This window comes from Danio rerio, chromosome 2, assembly GCF_049306965.1.
Source record: "Danio rerio strain Tuebingen ecotype United States chromosome 2, GRCz12tu, whole genome shotgun sequence".
NCBI classification, from domain to species: Eukaryota; Metazoa; Chordata; class Actinopteri; order Cypriniformes; family Danionidae; genus Danio; species Danio rerio.
In genome coordinates this window covers 33,265,174-33,287,393 of record NC_133177.1, presented here as the reverse complement: position 1 = coordinate 33,287,393, position 22,220 = coordinate 33,265,174, and the positions used below count along the sequence as shown (strand labels likewise).

Sequence of the window (22,220 nt, the reverse complement as noted above, 5' to 3'; positions counted from 1 at the left end):
TTTGTGTGTGTGAATTGCACAAACATTTTTGCATGTCAAATGTTTAATTTTCATGCTTTATCTTCTTTTTGTCATACCATAATTTAAATTGTGGGTTGATATAGTTTTTGTTTATAAAATGACAGAACTAGAGAAAAGAAGTTAAGAAATATTATATGTAATGCATCATATCTTCATGAATGTCTAAACATTATAAAAATATTTGTATATTATATTAATTAATAAATTGTACCTTTACATTATTATTCTAAAACTTTAGTACCTACATTTACTGGTGGGTGGTTGGTCGGAGGAATGAATGTTTATTCATTCATTTTCTTTTCGGCTTAGTCCCTTTATTAATCCAGGGTCGTCACAGCAGATTGAACAACCAACTTATCCAGCAAGTTTTTACACATCGGATGCCCTTCCAGCCACAACCCATCTCTGGGAAACATTCACACACACACATTCACACATTCTCACACACTCATACACTACGGACAGTTTAGCTTACCCAATTCACCTGTACCTGTCTTTGGACTGTGGGGGAAACTGGAGCACCCAGAGGAAACCCACGCGAACGCAGGGAGAACATGCAAACTCCACACAGAAACGCCAACTGAACCAGCTAAGGCTCAAACCAGCGACCTTCTTGCTGTGAGGCGACTGCGCCACTGCGTGTATGTATATATATATATATATATATATATATATATATATATATATATATATATATATATATATATATATATATATATATATATATATATATATATATATATATATATATATTTGTATAGAAATGATAGAAATATTTAAACCACATACTATTATTATTATGATTTTTTACAAGACACTTATTAAAATATTCATTTAATTTTGTAATCCATCTTCATTTTATAGGATTTTATTGCCATCTGTTTCAACTTTTTATTTAGTTTTATTTTTCATTGTAATGAAATAATAAAGCTTTAATTCAAAAGTGAGTCAGGGATGAACAAAAATATCTTTAAACGTTTTTGTTGTTATTTTGTGCAAATTACAAATACTTGCTTAACATATTTACCACAATAAATGACAAATAATGATGTGAGAAATATATTTGATTTGTAAACAATTCATTTGTAGTCTACAAAACATCTGAAAGCAAGACTGGCAGTGCAGTAACAATACTTATTTTGTTTGTTTGATTAAAACGATGTTTATTTAAGAATAAAATACCTCAAATTATTTAACTGAATTAAAAAGTAAAACAAACAGTACTTTATTCCAGGAAATGCTATTAAAAAATTCCCACATGCAATAATAAACACATTATTGCTACTGTCAATTTATTTCCAGCTTCGCTTTAATTAAGTAAAAGTGGTAAGCTATGTATGTCCGTGTTCATTGTTTTAGTGTTGTTGTAAAATACTGTCTACATGGATCAGTGTTTCTATTCTGAGCCCTGATGACGTTCTTTGTCACCTTTTGCATGGCACAAGTTCATTCATCTTTCACCAAGTGTCTGACTTCATCTGAGCATTCAGTCTTGAAACTGAGATCTGCAAAGCAACATGATGCAGAAATCTGCTCAATCAGGTCTGAGCAGGTCTGTAGCTAAAAAGACTTTAATGCCATTAAGAAATAATACATATTCAGGATTTATTTTTGGTTAGACAAGCATTTTAGCCAGTCATTACCGTCACTAAAGCTGCCATAAAGTCCACCTGGGACGAACGTGGGCACATCTATGATCATGACAGTGGCTGGCTATTTTGTTGTGACAACAATGTTTTCTTTAGTGGTTACAATGAGATGGCAAACTTATGGCCAGAGTAAGCTCCATAATTATAGATCTAATTGTGGACTAAACTGATCTGACTGTTGGTGGGTGAATTTAGGAACAATAAATGTCTACGCCAGATCCATAAATCTCAAGGTCCCTCTAGCAGCTCACTTTGTCACAACAAAATTTATTGTGAAATTTGCTCAACATAGCTGTCAACGGAGCGATTTTAAAGCTTTGCTACATAAGCTGCTGGGATATGTTTGGCTGGTCTGTTTACAATTGTTTCTGTAAGACGCACTGTTCTGCAATGCAATATTTAATACAGGAAATGTTTGGTGTTTTCGCTGCAGTTTTGACTAAGCTGCTTATTTTCACACTTTTTTATGAATGTATAAATTTCTTTAGGTTTATTAGTTGAAAACTTTGAATAAATTGACCACCATTCAATTTCTGATTTTCCAGAAATTATGTAAAATAATAATATTAATTTATTCATTTTCCTTTGGCTTAGTCTCTTTATTCATCAGGGGTCGCCACAACGGAATGAACCACCAACTGTTCCAGTATATGTTTTAAGCAGTGGATGACCTTTCAGCTGCAACCCAGTACTTTAAAGGAAATGATATTATATTTGTAATATTTATATACAGTGCTCAGCATAATTGAGTACACCACATTTTAAAAATGAATATTTGAATTCATTTCTTAGTGATTATAGGCAATTTATTTTGGTGCATTTAAACAAAACAGATTTATTAAACAGATATATTTATTAAAATAATATTTTAGTCACCAAATATATTTAGAAATTGAAAAATAATACAATTAAATTCAACCAAAATATTGCAAAAAATAATTTACAACCTACAAAATTTCAACTTAAGTTTTAAATTTTTTGCTTCACTTGATTTTTCCTCTTTTTTAAAATTTGTATTTAATATTTTTCTATAACAGACAAATTTGGGTTTACATGGAGCGTTATCATAAGTTATTTTGATAGATAAGCTCCAGATCTGGCTTCAGTACTTACTAATCTAATGTAAATGCACAAATATAATATTGATTAGCTTCTCATTAAAAATATGAATTTAAAAGATAGATTTGTATGGGGTGTACTCATTTATGCTGAGCACTGTAATTACTTTAATTATATGAATTAGTGTCTGTTTTCCAGAACCATATGCTTTTTTCTCTAAAATAATATTGTGGGAAATATAGCAAATATTTAGGAAATTACATTATAGAATTACAATTAGGTTATGTTGTTTTAAAAATATTTTAAGTTATTAATAAGTTCCCACTAGGGGGCCTCAGATTTTTACATAAATTCTGCACCAATCACATAAAATGTAAGAATTGAATGCAGCATATTAATTAAAAACAGAGACATAGGGAACATCAAAAAATATGTTGAAAGATAGAGGAATTCAGATAGGTTGAGAGCCACTTAATATGCTATATATAAATAGAAAAGTTAGTACAAAAAATGTTGACATTTAATTAGAAAATCCTAATAATGAAAACCTGTCCGTATGGTCCAATCTATTCTGATGAAGAAAAACTCAAACTTACGGCGTTCACCCAACTGTGAATGTGGTCCAGCGCGAGGGCGGGCTTGTAGTACTGACGTCATCAACTGGGTGTCTCTCACCCGGCTTTGGGCTCCTGTCTTCTCTCTCTCTCTCCCTCCCTGTGAAGCGAACAGGGGGGAGAGGATCATAAAAAAACCCCGGAACGGCGACAGTGACAGCGCCTGCGGCTCCGGCGCCTGTGCGCGATCCTGCCTCTCACTCACCGCCAACACTCGCACCGATGCGCGCGCTCCGCCAGCACCTCCAACAGACAGCACCGCACCGTACCGCAGTCTGACATTCACCCCATTTACTGCTGTTGTCGTTAAGCATCCGACCGGCCATCGAGACGCAAACTCTTTCAATTCAACCCTTCATCTGAATGACGGGCGGACGGTTCGACTTCGACGATGGCGGCACTTTCTGCGGTGGATGGGAGGACGGAAAAGCCCACGGACACGGCATCTGCACCGGCCCCAAAGGCCAGGGCGAATACTCCGGGTCCTGGTCCAACGGCTTTGAGGTAGTCGGGGTTTACACCTGGCCCAGCGGGAATACATACAAGGGCTACTGGGCTCAGGGGAAGCGGCACGGTCTCGGCGTGGAGTCCAAGGGGAGGTGGCTGTACCGCGGGGAGTGGAGCCACGGATTTAAGGGTCGCTACGGGGTTCGCCAGAGCCTCAATACACCTGCCAGGTATGAAGGCACATGGAGTAATGGACTGCAAGACGGATATGGGGTCGAGACGTACGGGGATGGGGGTGAGTTCAGCCAAACATCACTTGACCTATTTAGTGTTCTTTAAAGTCTTGCGTGTGTCATGATGATGATGATGCTGTTGCTGCTCAAATCAGGTCTCTGTTTTGTAATGTATATCTTTATAAAGCTTAGAGATGTGATGTATAATGATAAGAAGATTTTTTTTATCTTCTTTAAGTGTGTTTGATTTCTTGAGTTATTTCCAGTGCCTGACTTAGATTTTACCCCTAAATCATGCTCTACAGATTTATGAAGCACTTTGCCCATGTGGTTGAGTTGATGTATGGCATATAACTGGTCAGCCGAAGCTGCTCACAGAGGTCATGGCTAATAATAGTTACATCTGCAACATGTCAAATGAAAGCTCTACTAGTAGACTAGCAGACAACCTTTTGTCTCTGCTTATTTCTTTTGAACAGAACATTTTACGTTGCTAGATGAACATTCTGTGCTGGCTGGAAGTTAAGTGATTCACTTGTTTGTATACCTAAAAACTCAATGTTTGACAAATACATTGTTACAGTTAACAAAATTTGCTCAACAAAAATGTGAATATACAAAAGACACTTAAGGGTATTTTGCGTAGTAAAATAGGCTAATAAACAACTGGTCTAAGGTCAATTGCTGAGTTTATATTCATTGAGAAATAATATCGCCTAAAATAAATTGAAACAACATAGTTCTGAGATGTCAGATTTTATATATTTCGTATTATAAATAATATAATAATGTTAAGGGCGACGCAGTGGCGCAGTAGGTAGTGCTGTCGCGTCACAGCAAGAATGTCACTGGTTCGAGCCTCAGCTGGGTCAGTTGGCATTTCTGTGTGGAGTTTGCATGTTCTCCCTGCATTCGCGTGGGTTTCCTCTGGGTGCTTCAGTTTCCCTTACAGTTCAAAGACAGGTACAGGTGAATTGGGTAAGCCAAATTGTCCGTAGTGTATGAGTGTGTGTGAATGTGTGTGTGTGAATGTTTCCCAGAGATGGGTTGTGGCTGGAAGGGCATCCGATGTGTAAAAACCTGCTGGATAAGTTGGCAGTTCATTCCGCTGTGGCGACCCCAGATTAACAAAGGGACTAAGCTGAGAAGAAAATGAATGAATGAAAAATAATGTTAAATCCCATATAGATTATTTACAGTTACTTGACAAATCAAAAATTTCCTTAAGCAATTAAACTTTTAATATTCTCTACAGTATGTGTTAACAAAATGAATACCTGATGCTAACATTGCATCATCTTTAAAATCGTGCTGGGTACATAGTCAAACTGTATACATAAAGAAACTGATGTATTGATTTTAATGTATGATCTACAGTTAGATTTAAAAAAATTATTATTCAAATAATTTGTCCACTAAATATTATAAAGTCTTTTAAGAAATTTAAATCCGAGCTATTTTGATATTTAAAAGGCTTTGTGAAGTTCTCTTCAAAAATGGTGGCGTCAGAGATTTGGGCCTACTGGTAAATTTATGAGGCAGAGTAACACATTACCTCTCACTCATAACTCACTTTCATCCATGAGACATCCTGAAAGTACAGGTATTGCACAGCTAGGTTGCTGAGATGAGGGCTCTTGTGCACTTTATATTTCATAAATGACTTCCATTCGGCCTCTTTATCTGTTATTTGAATATTAGCTTCTCAGCATTCCTGCCAAAGACATATGCAGAATGAGAGGATAAATAGGTAAATAAATAAGAGTTATGGTTGGCTGGTTCCACAAACTTCACAACGGCTCAGATTACTTCCATGTTTTAAAATAGTGCTGGCTCTGCTGTTGAAGCTGTTAGGTCTGACAGGCCGGCATATGAGATATAGGAGGGAGAGCTGTTCACTTCGTCAAATCACCGTCATAACCTGGATAGGATTACGCTTGTATAATTCTAGCCCGACAATAATTTATTCAATTCTTATCTGATGCTATTTTATTAATGCGTTTTAGCACTTTACATATTTGTTAAAGGTCAGAATTAAAATAAAACCGTACATGGCGGTATAAGGGAAGAAAGTTTTATGTCTGTAATGAGTTGTGAGGATTTACTGAGCCGCTGAAAACTTTGGGGTCAGGAAGTTGTTTAAAAAGCCTTATATAGTAAAAACACATTAACTTAGCTATGTCGTTAACACATATAGTTTTTTTAAATACATATTTTTTACTTTTAATCAAAAATCCCAGAATATGTATCTTTTTCCACAAAATCTTTAATCAGTTTTATAACCATAAGCAGTATTCGCCATTGGATGCTCTGAAACAGCATACTTTGCATTACATTAAAATTATTTTTTAATTATTTAATTTGCTTACAGAATATGCTAGAAATGCACAGTCTAAAAAATTAGTTACAGGATAAGCAATATTATTTTATTTAGAAGAGGTGCTGTTTATTTTTGACTTTTATAAAAAAAAAAAACATTGAAAATAATTGTTCCATGTTTATTTTAATTTCAGTTGTTTAATGCTGATGGTCTATAAATAATCATAGATGGTTGATTTATTCATAGAGTGTGTGTTTCCTTCAATTATTTTAAAATCAGTTAATACACTCTTTATTCGAAAAACTCTCACTTGTATATGTGAAATATGTGAGCATATTTACTGTACAAAACCTGTCAGGGAACTATGAGGGCAGCTAAAATAAATACATAAATAAAATAATCACTCATTAATCATAATCAAGTTAAAATATTCAATTAATCAAGATTTAAATTTTAGGCCACATCGCCCAGCCCTAATCAACATTGATAATAATTAATGTTTGGTAAGCATCAGATCAAAATATTGCGATGATATCTGAAGGATCACAACATTGTAGAGTAATGATGATTTTGATGCTTTAACATCAGAGAAAGGCATTACATTTTTAATATATAGAAAAACTTTATAAGTTGATGTTACTAATTTTACTGTATTTACTGTATTTTCAAATAAATGCAACCTAATTTTGGATTAAAAAAATATATAAGTTTAAAATATTATAATCACGGTTCTTGAAGTGATTTATCCAAAAAAAAAAATGCTTTCCATCTGCAGGCTGTTTTTATTCATGAATTCAGTATTTTAATAAAATAAAAGGTGTAGTAGATGAATTTATCTTTAATTAGAACTTAAAATTCAGAACTAATTCAAAACTGTAAATAGAATATCAATGGGCTATATGCACAGCTATGTGAATGTTTTCAATTTCACAAAGTTGTTTTTACAGCATCCATGTTGTGATGTTTTTAAAATGCATTCAGTTAAATAGACTTAAGTGTGATTTAGCTGTTTAAGTTTAAAACGAGATGAAAGACAGTTGTAACCACTAGCACCATCAAAGCAATAGGCTAGCGCAGAAATTCCATTGAAATTTTTAAAGACATGGCGGGGGGAAATTTTAATTTAATGCAGTGCATCTTCCTCAATCTAAGACTCGCTTTATATCATAGACCTAACAGGCAGTGAAGATCGCTGATTTTTAAAGAAATCTTAAACTTGACATTTTTGTAATGGAAAGACAGCTCACCAGAAGCACTTGGGCTGCCTTGCTACAAATTAAAAGTCAGCATGCATATAGCCCATTACCAATACTGTTTCAGTAATCCTGATTAATTAATTAATTAAAGATAATTATTTAACAAATACCTATTTAACAATAACAAATTTAGCTTAGTTTAAGCAGGGATTAGCATTTTTTTTGTTTGTTTTTAAAACAATTAATTTATATTTTAACCCTTGGATTAAATTATTTTGTAAATCTGTAAATAAGCCAGTAATTGTTTGGTAATATTCTAATCCGTCTAAGCCACCAGCATTCATCAGTCAATTAAAAAAAGAGATTCCAAACATCAAAAAACAACATTAAATCACCCAGACATGCCAGTTCCTCTTGTGTTTTCTTTTGTTTGTAATCCCTGTATTATGTATTATGCAATACCTAGACTAAAGTCTCTCTAATCCCTTCTGCCAGGTACATACCAGGGCCAGTGGATGGGCGGAATGCGGCACGGATATGGTGTACGTCAGAGCGTCCCTTACGGCATGGCCACAGTCATCCGCTCTCCACTGCGCACCTCACTGGCCTCTCTCCGCAGCGAGCAAAGCAACGGCTCCGTCCTCCACGACCACATGTCCGACAGCCCTGCTGGCACTCGCGGCGGCTTCGTCCTCAACTTCCACAGCGACAGCGAAGTGGTCTCCGGCAAAAAAAAGGGCCTGTTCAGACGGGGTTCACTGTTTGGGAGCCTCAAGCAGCTGAGGAAGTCTGACTCCCGGTCCTCCATATCCAGCAAACGCAGTTCTGCAAGAAGTGACGCCACCATGAGCCGAATCAGCTCTAGCGACGCAAACTCCACTATTAGTTTCGGAGATGGAGAAGTGGCTGATGAATACATGCCGGCAGAGGATAATGTGGATGCCACCACCACAGAGTCATACTTGGGCGAGTGGAAAAACGACAAGCGGAACGGTTTCGGTGTCAGCGAACGCTCCAATGGGATGAAATATGAAGGAGAGTGGATAAACAACAAACGCCATGGCTACGGGTGCACAATGTTCCCTGATGGGACGAAAGAAGAGGGGAAGTATAAAAATAATGTGTTGGTGCGAGGCATAAAGAAGCAGCTTATTCCCCTCAAGAACACCAAGACGAAGCAGAAAGTGGACCGTGCCGTCGAAGGAGCCATTAGAGCATCAGCCATTGCCCGAACAAAAGTAGAAATTGCCACCTCAAGGTTAATGCTTCATTCAGATCTGATCACACTTACAATTACATCTCAATGGTGTAATTCCAATAACAACTTTCTTTCTTTCTTTCTTGCTTGCCTTCTTTCTTTCCTACATTTCTTCATCTCACCTACATTAATGCTTAGAATGAGTTCATTCCATCTGGTAGGGGTGGGAGAAAAAAAAAACTTTTGAAAAGCTGCATAGAGTTTTAGGGTTAAAGCTAAATTCAAGGCCATTCATGGACTGTATTTTTTTGCTTAACAGAGTGATGTTTCACCAGCCCAAGTGTTTTACCTTGCAAATGCATTATGAAGGCATTATTTGTAGATTGGGAAGCATTAAATTGGATACAGAAAGCTCACTTGTTGACAGGCAGCTACTTTCCACTGCTCATGTTTACTTTGTGGCTGAATCGGCTGTTCTTAATCCTGCACAAGACAACAGTGGGGCTGAAATCACATACTTTTTAAATTATAAAAGTATGTTACAAAAGAAGTAGCTTGTAATTCATTATAATCTACAACAACAACAACAAAAAAGAGTGGCGAGCATGATGTTAAGTATGATAAACCATTTCTGGATAAATTTTAAAGTTTGTATATGGCTAGATACTTTACCATCTTACTAGGCCACAAAAGACCATTTGTGAATGACATCTAAGCGATGCAACTCTTTCTAATTGGTCACATGACAGTGACTAATATACAGTAGTATGTCCAGATTACATTCATACTAACTACTCACATTCATGCTATTTAGAACAAACTTTTTGCTGTTGATGTTTTTACTTATTTACAATAAGTATTAGTATCAATTGAAGAGGGTATATCATTTCGGACATAGCCAATCTCGCAGAAATTTGTAGCTATTGTAATTAACAAATAGAATTTTTCATACTATGGAGATGTTTAGAATTCGTAAGAATTAGGGTTCTATCATACACCCGGCGCAATACGGCACAAGACGTGTTTGCCCTGACGTGTTGCTATTTTCAGAACAAAGCAACCTTAATGTTCCTGTTTTCCGCCACGTTGTTTAAAAAGCAAATCCATTTGCTCCACTTTGTGGACTTTTGGGTGTTCGGGTCTTTTTTGAGGAACTAAATAAGACTGTGCAATAGACCAGCTGAGAGCAGGTCTAATGTCCAGCACAGAGCACTATTAGTTATGTGCCTCACTTACACATTGCTTAAAACACACAGGATGTACAGCAATACACAGATATCTTTATAAATTAAAAAGAATTAAAGGATTAAAATATTTCAAAATATTTATTTTCTACTTAAATATAAAAACACTGCCTCCATACCACCTTCTTCATGTCAGGTGGCTTTATTCATGACAGTTTTTAATATTAGCAGTATTACTTATTAAATGCGCAGAGCCGGAGCAAGCTGAACTGCCGCTCTAGGCAAAGGACGATCTAGCTGCCCTCAAACAGAAAGGGAATTTTTGTGTTATTAAAAATAAGCTTAAATTTGTTCACCTGTCAGGTTTTGGACCATATGGGGCATAGCATGTGTATTTGGATATAACTCACTGACCACACTTTGTTATTATTGTTCATTTGCTCTAAATTAGAACTGAATTTAGAAATAGTTTTAAAACAAATCTTTGTGCTTAATTAATTAAATTAATTATGTAGGCTAATGTATGTCTGTGCATACAACAATATTTCCTTATCCATGAATGAGAGAAAGAGAGAGTGAAATTTAAGGCCGATTGGAGGAGGCTCATTCTTTATCCTTGTTCTGTTGATGTTCTGTTTAACTGCTTTCTCGCTAGTGAGGTGTTACATTTTTTTCACTTACAAAGTCTGCCATGTAAATAGCAAATGCAACATGGCACGATGCAACTTGACTCTTAAAGCGAATGGGAGATGAGACTTTGATTGGTTTATTCTCAAAATACACCCATAACTCATTAAGAGAATAAGGACAACCCTGTTAGACCATGTGCCGCGGCACAAAGCATATTTATTCATACTTAAAATAGCAAAAGCGGATTCGGACACGGCCTTAAAGCTTTTGCACCCTGCTCTTTAGACTTAGATTGTTAAAATAGAGCCCTTTATAGTCTCTAATTCACCAAAACGCAACAGTTAAAGGGACAGCTCACCCAAAAAATGTAATTTCTTCACCACAAACAAACTGTTATGGTTCTAAACTTTTTATGAATTTATTTTTTATTTTGTACACAAAAACAAGATATTTTGAAGAATGTTGGGAACCAGCTGCCATTGAGATCCTATGGAAGTCAGTGTCTGTTTTTCCAACATACTTCAGTTAATCTTTTTTTTTTGTGTGTTTAAGAAAAGAAAGAAACTCAAGTGGGTGATGAGTAAAGGATGACAGAATTTTTATTTTGAGGTGGACTAACCTTTTAAGGTCATTTACAGTTATGTCAAATGTACTTCTAAAAAAGCTGTGATGTAAGATTACTACAAGAGATGGTCAGTTATGTCTTGAGGACATCTGATATTGTAAAATAGATCTGTGCATTAGCTTGAATGCATCGCACCTACTTACTATACTGTCATCTTAAGTACTAAACAGCAAAAATGTTGAGGGAAAAAATGTTTGTGCTTGTCTGGAGATTTTCAGATACCTAAAGCACTCTATTTATACAGGAGATACTGAGATACTGATGTCTGTTTTTCTCATTATCTAAATTTGTTGGTATAATTTGAAGCTACATCCAGTTTAGTTTTGATTTATTATGAAAGGAACACTCCATTTTTGTTTGAATAGTCTCATTTTACAAATCATCTAGAATTAAAGAGTTGCCAGTTTTAAACTCATGCAGCCAATCTCTGCATCTGGCTGGGTAACTTTTAGCGTAGCTCAGCATAAGTCATTGTATTGGTTTAGACCATTAGCATCTCGGTGAAAAATAATCAAAGAGTTTTTATAGTTTTACTACTAACAGAGTCAAGCTTTAAATAAGGAAATTGGCAAAACTTTTTTTTGTTTGAGTAATGATCTAATCATATTCAATCATGTTATGCTAAGCTAACTAAGACCCAAAGATTGGCTGCCTGTTTAGGTGACTTGTAAAACTAGTCTATTTCCCGAAAACATGGAGTGTTCGGTTAATATGGAACTAATACTTAAAGTACTTTGAATGTTATAAGTAATTTTAAGTAAAATGCACAGATACATTTGTTTAAATACATGTATATATTAAATATACATATATTTAAAGTAAATAATTACTAAGACAAAATGGATCTAGAAACATATTACAGGAAACTTAAATGGTTCACATTTTGGTGAATTAGTGGCTAATTTCTATGATTTTATATAACATCAGAATGTAGGATTCTTAAAACAGTAAGCATCAAGGCTCACTCCTAATCATAACCATCACTGTAGGAAAGTATTCAAATATAAATGACCAAAACATAAAACTGTAGTATGAATTGCTCTAATATTGTGTTGTTAGGAGCCTTAAATAATTGAATTGTCATTCTTAAAACCAGAACTGAATCGGATCAATGCCTAAATATTCTCACCCCTACCTCTAAGAAGTGCCAGACATGCATGTTGTATCTGATATGAGGTCTGCTCATTCTCTCTTATGTGAATGAACCAAACGCAGCAGGGAGGAGTCCAGGCAAACCAGCAGGCAGCTATTGTGCAGAAGAGCCCCTTTGAATAGTCTGTTTGCATGAGTGCCATCACAAGCCCCCCGGCCAAAGCTCTCATGCTGATCACATAATCAATGCAGGGCCAACAGGATGTGCTGAATGAAGTCACAGAGAACTCAGGAGTGCCAGTCGTAACGCTAACACTCAGTTAAATATTTTTTAAAGGACAAATGGCATGCTACTTTTATCGTTACCGCTCATTATGGCGATGAAAAGGCCTGAATGTTCCTGAGAAGGGTTAAGCACAGATGTGTAAAGCTTAAAAGAGATACTTATGTAAGTTGGTGGTGTGGTGGGATGTGTAAATCAAACGCCAAATGCGTTTTCAAAGACGAAGCTGCTTCATACCTCTGGGATCGAATTACCATCTGAGCTTTTTATAGCTATCATACACAAATAATTATTAAGCTGCACATGCAGTCATGCAGTAGTGGAAGAAATACTGTTTTCTAAACACAACAACAGGCATTTTGACACTCCAGAAAACCACGGAAAGCTTTTTGTCTTTTTCTTGTAATTCAATGACAAAGCCAGTTAAAGACACAAGTATTTATTCTTTTATTTTTTTTTCAGTAAGTACAGTATACAGTAAATGGTGTCTCTGATTATTCTGATTAGTAATGATCCTTTTTAGATTGAGAATGAGACACTCATTTATTTAGTCGGGTTTTATTTCTCACAATTGAGAGAATGTTACCCAAAAATCCCACATTTACTCACCCTCACGTTGAACTTAAAATGTGAATTTCTTAAGATTTTTGAAAATGAGTGTATAAGGGGTGTCAAACTTCAAAATAAAAGGAAAAGTAGTATAGAAATAAGTATTTGTTGCCTTTAACACTTTATATTAGCTTGTGCATTTGAAGCTATTTTTAATTGGTTAAAATTCCTAGCATTCTGTTGTTTTGATTGATTACTCATGCAATTTTTTTTTTATAAAAAAATAGACTATATAAGTAATTTAATTAAAGTGTATATTTAAATTAGATAATTAAAGTTACTAAACTCATTAATTAAAAATTCAGATTTTCTGAGAAAACAAGTATTTTGGTTTGAAAATTTGCATGCAATATCATAAATATGTATTTTTTAAGTTTATAAGAAGATTGTACAAATATCTTTAGCCAATAACTCACCAAAATGTTATTTGACTATGAATTGCCATGAGATTATGTTAGTTACCAGGAATTATTATGGAGTAAGTTTATAATTTGTATACACAAATTAGTGTTTACTAAACCACAGTTTGTTTGTCATGTTGGAGAATATTCAGTAACAGTGTTTCATTCATCAGTTAATATTTTGAAGAATCAAATCTTTTCAACGAATCAGTTTAAGTCAATTAACTTTGGGTGACACAGTGGGTAGCACTGACGCCTCACAGCTAGAAGGTCTCTGGTTCGAGTCCCGGCTGGGTCAGTTGGCATTTCTGTGTGGAGTTTGCATGTTCTCCCTTTGGGTTTTCTCTGGGTGCTCCGGTTTCCCCCACAGTCCAAAGACATGTGTATGTGACAAGACAAGTGTATGTGTGTGAATGAGTGTGTATGGATGTTTCCCAGAGATGGGTTGCAGCTGGAAGGACATCCTCTGCATAAAACATATGCTGGATAAGTTGATGGTTCATTTCGATGTGGCGAGCTCTGGTAAATAAGGGACTAAGCCGAAGAAAAATTAAATGAAATGTTGAAGCTATTTTTGGTTTGTTAAAATTCTTAGCGTTCTGTTGTTTTGATTCATTACTCATGTAATTATTTAAATTTTTATTCACTAAATAAGTAATTCAATTAAAGTGTACAAATACATTATACTTTCAAAGTCATTAAACTAATTAATTAATAAGAAATAAATTATTTTCTGGGAAAGCATACATTTGAAGTCAGAATTTGAATATTATTCAATTTGAATATTATTTTCTTTTTCAAAAATTTCCCAAATGATGTTTAACAGAGAAAGGAAATTTTCACAGTATGTCTGATAATATTTTTTCTTCTGGAGAAAGTCTTATTTGTTTTATTTCGGCTAGAGTAAAAGCTGCTTTTAATTTTTTAAACACCAATTTTAGGGTAAAAATGACCAGCCTCTTTAAGCTATATTTTTTTTCTCGGTAGTCTACAGAACAAACCATCGTTATACAATCACTTGCCTAATTACCCTAACCTGCCTAGTTAGCCCAATTAACCTAGTTAAGCCTTAAAATGTCACTTTAAGCTGTATAGAAGTGTCTTGAAAAATATCTAGTCAAATATTATTTACTGTCATCATGACAAAGATAGCATAAATCAGTTATTAGAAATGAGTTCTTAAAATTATGTTTAGACATGTGTTGATAATAATCTCTCCGTTAATCAGAAATTGTGGAAAAAAATAAACAGGGGGGCTAATAATTCTGACTTTAACTGTAAGTATTTTGGTTTGAACGTTTGCATGCAATATCATCAATAAACAAAATTTTGATTTCTTGAGGGGAAAAGTTTATAGATGGATTGTACAAATAAAATTAGCCAATCCTTCACCAAAATGTTAACTGACTATGAATTGCCATGAGATTATGTTAGTTAACAGGAATTATTATTGATCCACTTTAGAATTTGTATACTATAAATCCCTGATTTGTTTGGCGTGTTCAGTAACAGTTTCATTCATCAGGGAATATTGTCTAGAATCCGATTGTTTTGAAAAAATCAGTTAATTAACATTATCACTGTCTGAATGATGTTTTTTTACATTAACCAAACTAGTTCACTAGATCATCTGCACTCATTTATTCACCTTATTCCCCGTCGATGAGCGGGCGCTGCCATTTGAATCTTTTTGGCTTGAGACTTCCGGTCTCATTCACTTCCATTCATTTTTTGACGTTAAAAACTGCTCATTACGCTGCTTGATGTTGCAATTTGATATTTTCTTATTATATTATTCTACTTGGTCTGTATAGTCATGCAAACATTTGTTTGTAGAGCAAGTAGTTTGACCGTTTTCTGCCGTTTATTATTCCTAGTCATTTCTCCCATAGGCGACTGAATCGGAAGTTCTAAGACAATCGCGAAAACAGGCGCACTTCCGCATTTTAGAATAAGGTCAATAGAGTTCTAGTGATTAACAATACACTAACAATTATCAATGAATAATGACTTCAATTTCAGTCTAAGCCACTTTTGTGATATCTTTACATTTAAAAGCTCAAGAGCAAAGACTATGCTTGTCTTCCATATAAAAGAAGAAAAAAATTCACCTGAAATTTAAACACAAAATTCTCTTTTCTTCGTCTTAATCACTGATTATCAGGGAATAGTCTGCTTGCAGTACAATAAACCCAACTACTCTAGCATATGTTTTATGCAGCAAATGCCCTTCCAGCCACAACATACTGAGAAATAAACACAACAATTTTTTTTACCCATTCCTTGTTTCTCTATTATGTTTTCCATATTCTCACGCTTGAGCGTTTTGCTTTTGCTCTGTTAACGGTGTTATTTACTTCTTTCCGCCAGCACACACACAAAAAACGTGTCCTTGTCCTGTTCATTCATTACCATGTGCTCCTTTCTGATAGCTGAAAGAGCATGAATTTTAATGAAAGCTGCTGCTATAATGAGGCTTGCACAGTCCATGTAGCTAATGAAATAGTAATATGTCCCAGAGCTTGCTGGATGAATTAAATATCTCCCAGTGCCTTTGAAGATTGTTACTGAGAGTAGTGATAAGCACTGTGAGGGTTCAGGGAATGTGTGGAGAGTCTGAGAGGGCTTTGGATTGCCTTGAAGGAGTGCAGAAAAGGATTGAGAGAGAAAGAGAGAGAGAGGTTTGTGAGGCCTGGTCTCTCTCACATATATGTGTACTGTGTGTCAGCACTGAGCCTGACTAAATAAGGTAAGGCAGGAGGTGAGCTTCTCAATCGCTGAGGAGAATATATAGTCTTGCAGCCGTCACTGATACAGTAGCCAGTCTGAGTTCTGTTATCATCTGCTAGAGCACTCAGGTTTACAAGTGTGAGTGTGTGAGCATTGACTTTCTTCTTTTTATTCATGGCAATCATAATTCCTGATAAAATATGTAGTCACGTCTAGTATTGAATTGATAGGATCTCACACACGCCTAAAAAATGGTCCTAATCTGTGTTTTATTTTTTCAGAGCTTCTTAAGAAGTAACTTTTTTTTATTTTGTAGTGATTCCTAATAATGTTTCTGTTGTTGCTTTATTTATTTTATTTATTTATTTATTTATTTATTAATTTAGTTATTCATTATTTTATTATTCATTTATTTATTTTATTTATTTTTTTGTAATTTTATTTTATGCAGCGTTGTAAAGATTCTGGTGCATGGGAAAAATTCCTTTGATTACATATGATAGATTTATGTATCCTGTGAATGTCTAGATCTGGTCAAGGCTTTAATAGATGGGATTAAATGAACGGATTTACCATGTTTCTTAAGCTTCAGTTTGTCCTCTCCAGCAGTTTATGTAGAGGAATGTTTTCTTTTATGATTATCTTCTTTTTGCGCTTTGTTGTGTAGTAAATTGTTGCAAAAATTAATTTGATCCTAGCAGATGTTTCCATAGGCAATTTAATTTGACTCTTTATTACCCCTTATTTTTGTATTGTTCCTGTTTATTTGTTTATGATGGTCAAGTTCATGCATAAATACATGTTAAACACAAAAATAGTGTATAAAATCCATACATTATGAACAAATAGGCATCAAACAAGAATGATATTTAAAAATAGTATTTTAGTCACCAAATATATTTAAAAATAGAAAGATAATTAAATAAATTCAAGTTAAATATTGCCAAAAAATTGGAAATTTCAACTAAATTGTTCGAATTTTTATTTTTTTATTTTTATTTATTCATTTATTTTTTTGCTTCCCTTGATTTTTCCTCTTTTTAAAATTTGTACTTAATATTACATATAAATTTGGGTGTACTAGTTTTTGGACTGTTATCATAAGTTATTTTGGTAGATAAGCTCCAGATCTGGCTTCAGTACTGACTTATCTATTGTAGATGCACAAATATAATATTGTAGAGCTTCCTAGTAAACATATAAATTTAAAAGTTACATTTTTGAGATGTGGACTTATAAATGCTGAGCACTGTTCAGTATATTGCTCAAAACAATAAAGGGAACACTTAAACAGCACAATATAACTCCAAGTGTTCCCTTATTATGTATACATTTATTATGAAGTGAAAAAAAATCCTACAATTGTAATAATAATAATAATAATAGTTATTATTATTGTTATTATTAAGTATGATATTTACTCATATATGAGTGTTATGAAGGATTTTTTTAAAGTCTACTTTTACAATTTGACACATTCAAACCACTGCAGAAATGTTCTAACAACAGGCCCATGCCAAATACAGTACAGACACATTTCCTAATAAATAACCTACTATAAATTCAAACTGTTAACATATGCTATGTATTTTAGTTTTCACAAGCTTTGGAGATGTAATGTAAATTCCGATGTTAAATAATAGGTCACCCATTACTTTCGTCATGAGCCACAGCTGCATTCAAAATGGCATAATTGTTTTCAATTTGCACTACGAAGGGAACACAGTTGAAAGTTTGCGATGCAGTTCGCCAATGTTCGTTAAACGGCAGATTTGGGAAATGCCAAATCAACAGACTACAGTATGTTTGTAATGACTGAACTTGCGACCTTAGTTGGCTAATAAGGATTTTTGGAAATGCACCCCTGGACTTCTTTGAATTATAAAATTTTAAAATTATACTTAAAGTAATAGTTCACAAACTGAAAATTATGTAATCATTTACTCACCCTTTAGTTTGTCCAGACCTCATCGTTTTTCTCATATGTTTATATCACAAAAGAAGACACGTTAAAGAAAGCTGCAAACCATTGACTTGTTTTTTCTACTATGGAAGTCAATGGTTACAGATTTTCAGCTTTCTTTAAACTATCTTCTTTTGTGTTGAACAGAACAAAGAAACTCAGTGTTTGGAACCACTTTAGGCTGAGTAAATAAGTACATTTTCATTTTTGTGTGAACTATCCCTGCTATCTTACTTTACATATCATAGATTTGTACAGCTGTTTTTTGTGTCAGTTTGAGAACCACAATGGAGTTTACAAGTGTTTATATTAATGTGTATATTAATTGTCCTGCACACTAAAACATCTTGCAGCATAAGAATTTGTATATTAGTAAAGGCTACCAGGACAGATCCGAATGAAGACACGTGTTGAGTAGCAGTGAGGATGTGCTCCTCTTCATCTTCATCTGAGCTCTTGCGTGTGATGGAGTGGGCGAAAGTGAGGAGACACTGCCAAATTAAAACCCTCTGAATTTCTGCAAGTGCTCCATCTGTCGCCTAGGAGATGTGCTTTGGCTCAGACTCCAGTGAATATCACATTAGGTCCATCAACGCCTGGAGAAGGTGCTGCTTATTACTTGGCTGACGGATTGTATGGAGATGCTCTCTTAATATTACGTCGGGCCACGCTTGCTTGTTGTTAAGTTAAAGTAGTTTGGAATTGTAATCAGTAGGAAGAGATTGATGACTACTGATTGCGGAGTCGCATATTTAATGGGATAGTTGACAGAAATATGGAAATTCTGTCATGTCACCTTTATGACATTTCCATGCTTCCAAAATTGTGAAGTTTAATTATTTCTCTGATGGAAAGCTGAGTTTGTGTGTGAGTGATGCTTCAGAATTCAGCATATCATGAATTCTGAAGCATACACTTTAATAAAAACACTATAAAAAAACACTCCATTGTGGTCCTAAAACTGATGCAAAAAAAAAAAACAGCTGTACAAATCTGGGATATCTAAATTAAGATGTTTTTATAGTTAGTTCACACAAAAATGAAAATGTAATTGCTATTTACTCAGCCTCAAGTGGTTTCAAACCTTTATGAGTTTCTTTATTTTGTTGAACACAAAAGAAGATATTTTAAAGAAAGCTGAAAACCTGTGACCATTGACTTCCATAGTAAAATGTACAAGTAAATGATTACAGGTTTTCAACTTTCTTCAATGTATCTTATTTTGTGTGTGAGTGATGCTTTAGAATTTTATGATATGCTGATTTGGTGCTCTGGTAACATCTGATCTTTATGAATTTTGAAAACTGCTAAACATATTTTTAGAAACCAACCCATAATAATAAGATTTTTTTACAGACAACACCAAACATTTCTTTCAAACACAATAGAAAAAAAATCTTCGCATGGAACCATTGATGCCAATAAAGAGCTGTTATATTTAAGGGCATTCTGTGGCATTGCTGTAAAAAAGTATGTTTATTTTTCAGAATATAGAATTTTATTTCCTATTTTAATTAGAATAAGGACATTAAATAGGGCTTTTAATAATTTAAAAATCTTTTCGTTTCGATTTTAATCAATTGCCTGCATTCATTAGAAAATAAATAAATATATTTTTCTAAGAAATTCTGAGTTATTTAAATCAATTAAAATATTTGTTAATAATTTGTTTTGTTGGTCCATTATACTGCTCAATATCTGTTGATACTGCTCCTTCAACAGACATTTCACTGACTAAGAAACTGAGCAAGAACATGTCAACTTACACTAACCCCAAACCAACAGTCTGCATTTAATCGAAAGAGAATTAGTTGGCATGTAGATGCAATGTAACTTTAATTCAACAAACGGACCATCAAAATAAAATGTGACCAAGTATTTGGTTAATTTAATAATAAAAAATAACCCAGCCGTTGGAATAATCCATTTCACAGCTAGAATTGGGTTGAAATAACTGGACATTTTTTAGAATGTATTCATCTTCCACTTAAAATGTCCTCAGGATTAAATGTCAAAAAAAAAAGATTGACTCTGATTGGCCTGACTGTTCACACAAGGAAATGTAACTCTTTTACATATTGTCTGAACAGTGTCCAATTCATACGATATATATACACGGGGTGTCTGCGGGGTCTTGAAAAAGCTTAAAATGTGGTAAGTATTATGAATACTGAAATATTGTGTTGTAGATCTTAAACTTTTTTTGAACCAGTCTTAATTTTTGTTTGTTCATGTATAGCTACTAGGGTTGGACCAATTTGGCATCGTATGATGTCTAATGTTAAACATCGCAATAGACGATGACACCGCCTGTGAATTAATTATTTATAAATAACAAATTAATTCAAAACTAATTCATTATTTGTAGCCTAATGTTTTAACTATACCTGACCGGCATGGTCTTCGTTTTACCCATAACCAAATCATTTATAAAAAAAGATAAGTTACACTCAAATTAACACATGTCAATCACTTTATCCGCAGGACTCTGGCATGAATAACGCAGGGTGATCTGTGTCATTATAATGGCATCGACAAACTTGGTTATTAAAAAAGGTGCACAACCAACAGTATCTGAGGTTTTTGCTAAAATTACTAAGCACACGGTGTAAATGAAATTAGCCTAAATTTAATTATTTAATAATATAATTAATAATAATATTTTTAATATTTAATAATATTTAATATAAGCATTAAAAGTATCAAAAAGTAATAAACATAGTCTGACGAGGTATTCAATTTTCAGACTAAATTTTTTAAATTAGTTTTTAATTTGTGTTAAGTGCAGGCCTTTATTTTAAAATTTGTATGGATTTATTTATATGTTGAGAGTGACCTGAGCGATATCATTTGAGGTGGTGTGGTAGCTAGCTTGGCAACAGACCTACGACATCAACACACATAATCCATCGGCAAAATTTAGCTCAATTGTCTAACCGTGCTGAGAACAGTTTGTAATCGTGCCGCGCCGTTCCAGGCTCAGTGGAGAAACAACCGTTAACGTACCTAACTTAGAGGAGCAGCTATTGACATTGATGACATAATTGACATTGATTAAAAACTATGGACAAAGGCCCATTGTGATATCTTAATTAATCCCTCTGCTTTTCTTAAATGTATTTGTTATCTGCAATATGTTATTCCATTTGAAACGATATTTAATTTACGCCACTACAGTTGAAGCTCTAAGTCATGCTGGTATTTACATTTAGTAGTAAAAGGTATTAAATTCAAGTTAAGAAGTTCTCTATATACCCTGGTACAAGCGTGAAAGCGAAAGATTGAAGAAGTGTACTGATGCTGTGACACGTTACCTGATAGATTTAAAAGACTGAAGAGTCGTTAGACAGAGATAGAGATGAAATAAATATCATGTTTAGCAACTGTAGTGAGACACGATCCAGCGGTACATCTTTGATAAACTGTCTGACGTGCACTGCTCTCTGGGGTTTTGTCACAGGGTCACATGATGTACATTTTTAGCGGTATAGTGTGGAAGGAGAGCTTTTCAGAAATGCTAGGTGAAACGCCAGTGTGGACTTCTATCATTTTTGTTCAAAAATGCCATTTTAAAACTAAGAGGTATTAGTTTAAATGGGGTCTAAGTGTGTGTTTTTGCGAGTGGGTTGCTGCTGTAATGTACGATGGCATCGTCTATCGACCCAATGCTAATAGCTACCCTGGTCAACACCAATGCAATCACCAACAATCCACCTCAATAAAACTTTAACTTTTTATTTAAGAATGGAATTTTTAACTAATAGTTTAATTATTTTCCTTAAAATAACATTTGTTTAAAAGTTCTCCATGTATTTACTGCTAAGGACACTGACCTGGACAGGCTGTTGTGCACACAGTTAGTTTATCATAGTTTTTAAAACCTTTATAAAACATTTCCAAGAAAGGTTATGTTAAAATAAAGTGTGTACAACTAAAGCTTGCTTGTTTTAACACAAAATTTAAAAT

The 22,220-nt window shown here is 34.2% G+C and overlaps 1 protein-coding gene across 3 annotated transcripts in view; it reads left to right on the top strand.

Moving 5' to 3' along the window:
• Nucleotides 1-3,426: 3,426 nt before the first annotated feature.
• Nucleotides 3,427-22,220, top strand: part of jph1b (junctophilin 1b) — a 33,863-nt gene continuing 15,069 nt past the window's right edge. The window contains exons 1-3 of one of the 3 annotated variants that reach the window (XR_012387574.1): nucleotides 3,427-4,085; nucleotides 8,035-9,333; nucleotides 9,386-11,361. Coding sequence is in view for 2 of the 3 variants with exons in the window: in XM_005163433.6 (XP_005163490.1) it covers nucleotides 3,707-4,085; nucleotides 8,035-8,797 (1,142 nt within the window). In the remaining variant the exon portion in view is untranslated. Of the gene's footprint in view, nucleotides 4,086-8,034; nucleotides 9,334-9,385; nucleotides 11,362-22,220 lie in introns of those variants that run through there. The other 2 variants (XM_005163433.6, NM_001044348.1) reach the window with 2 other exon arrangements.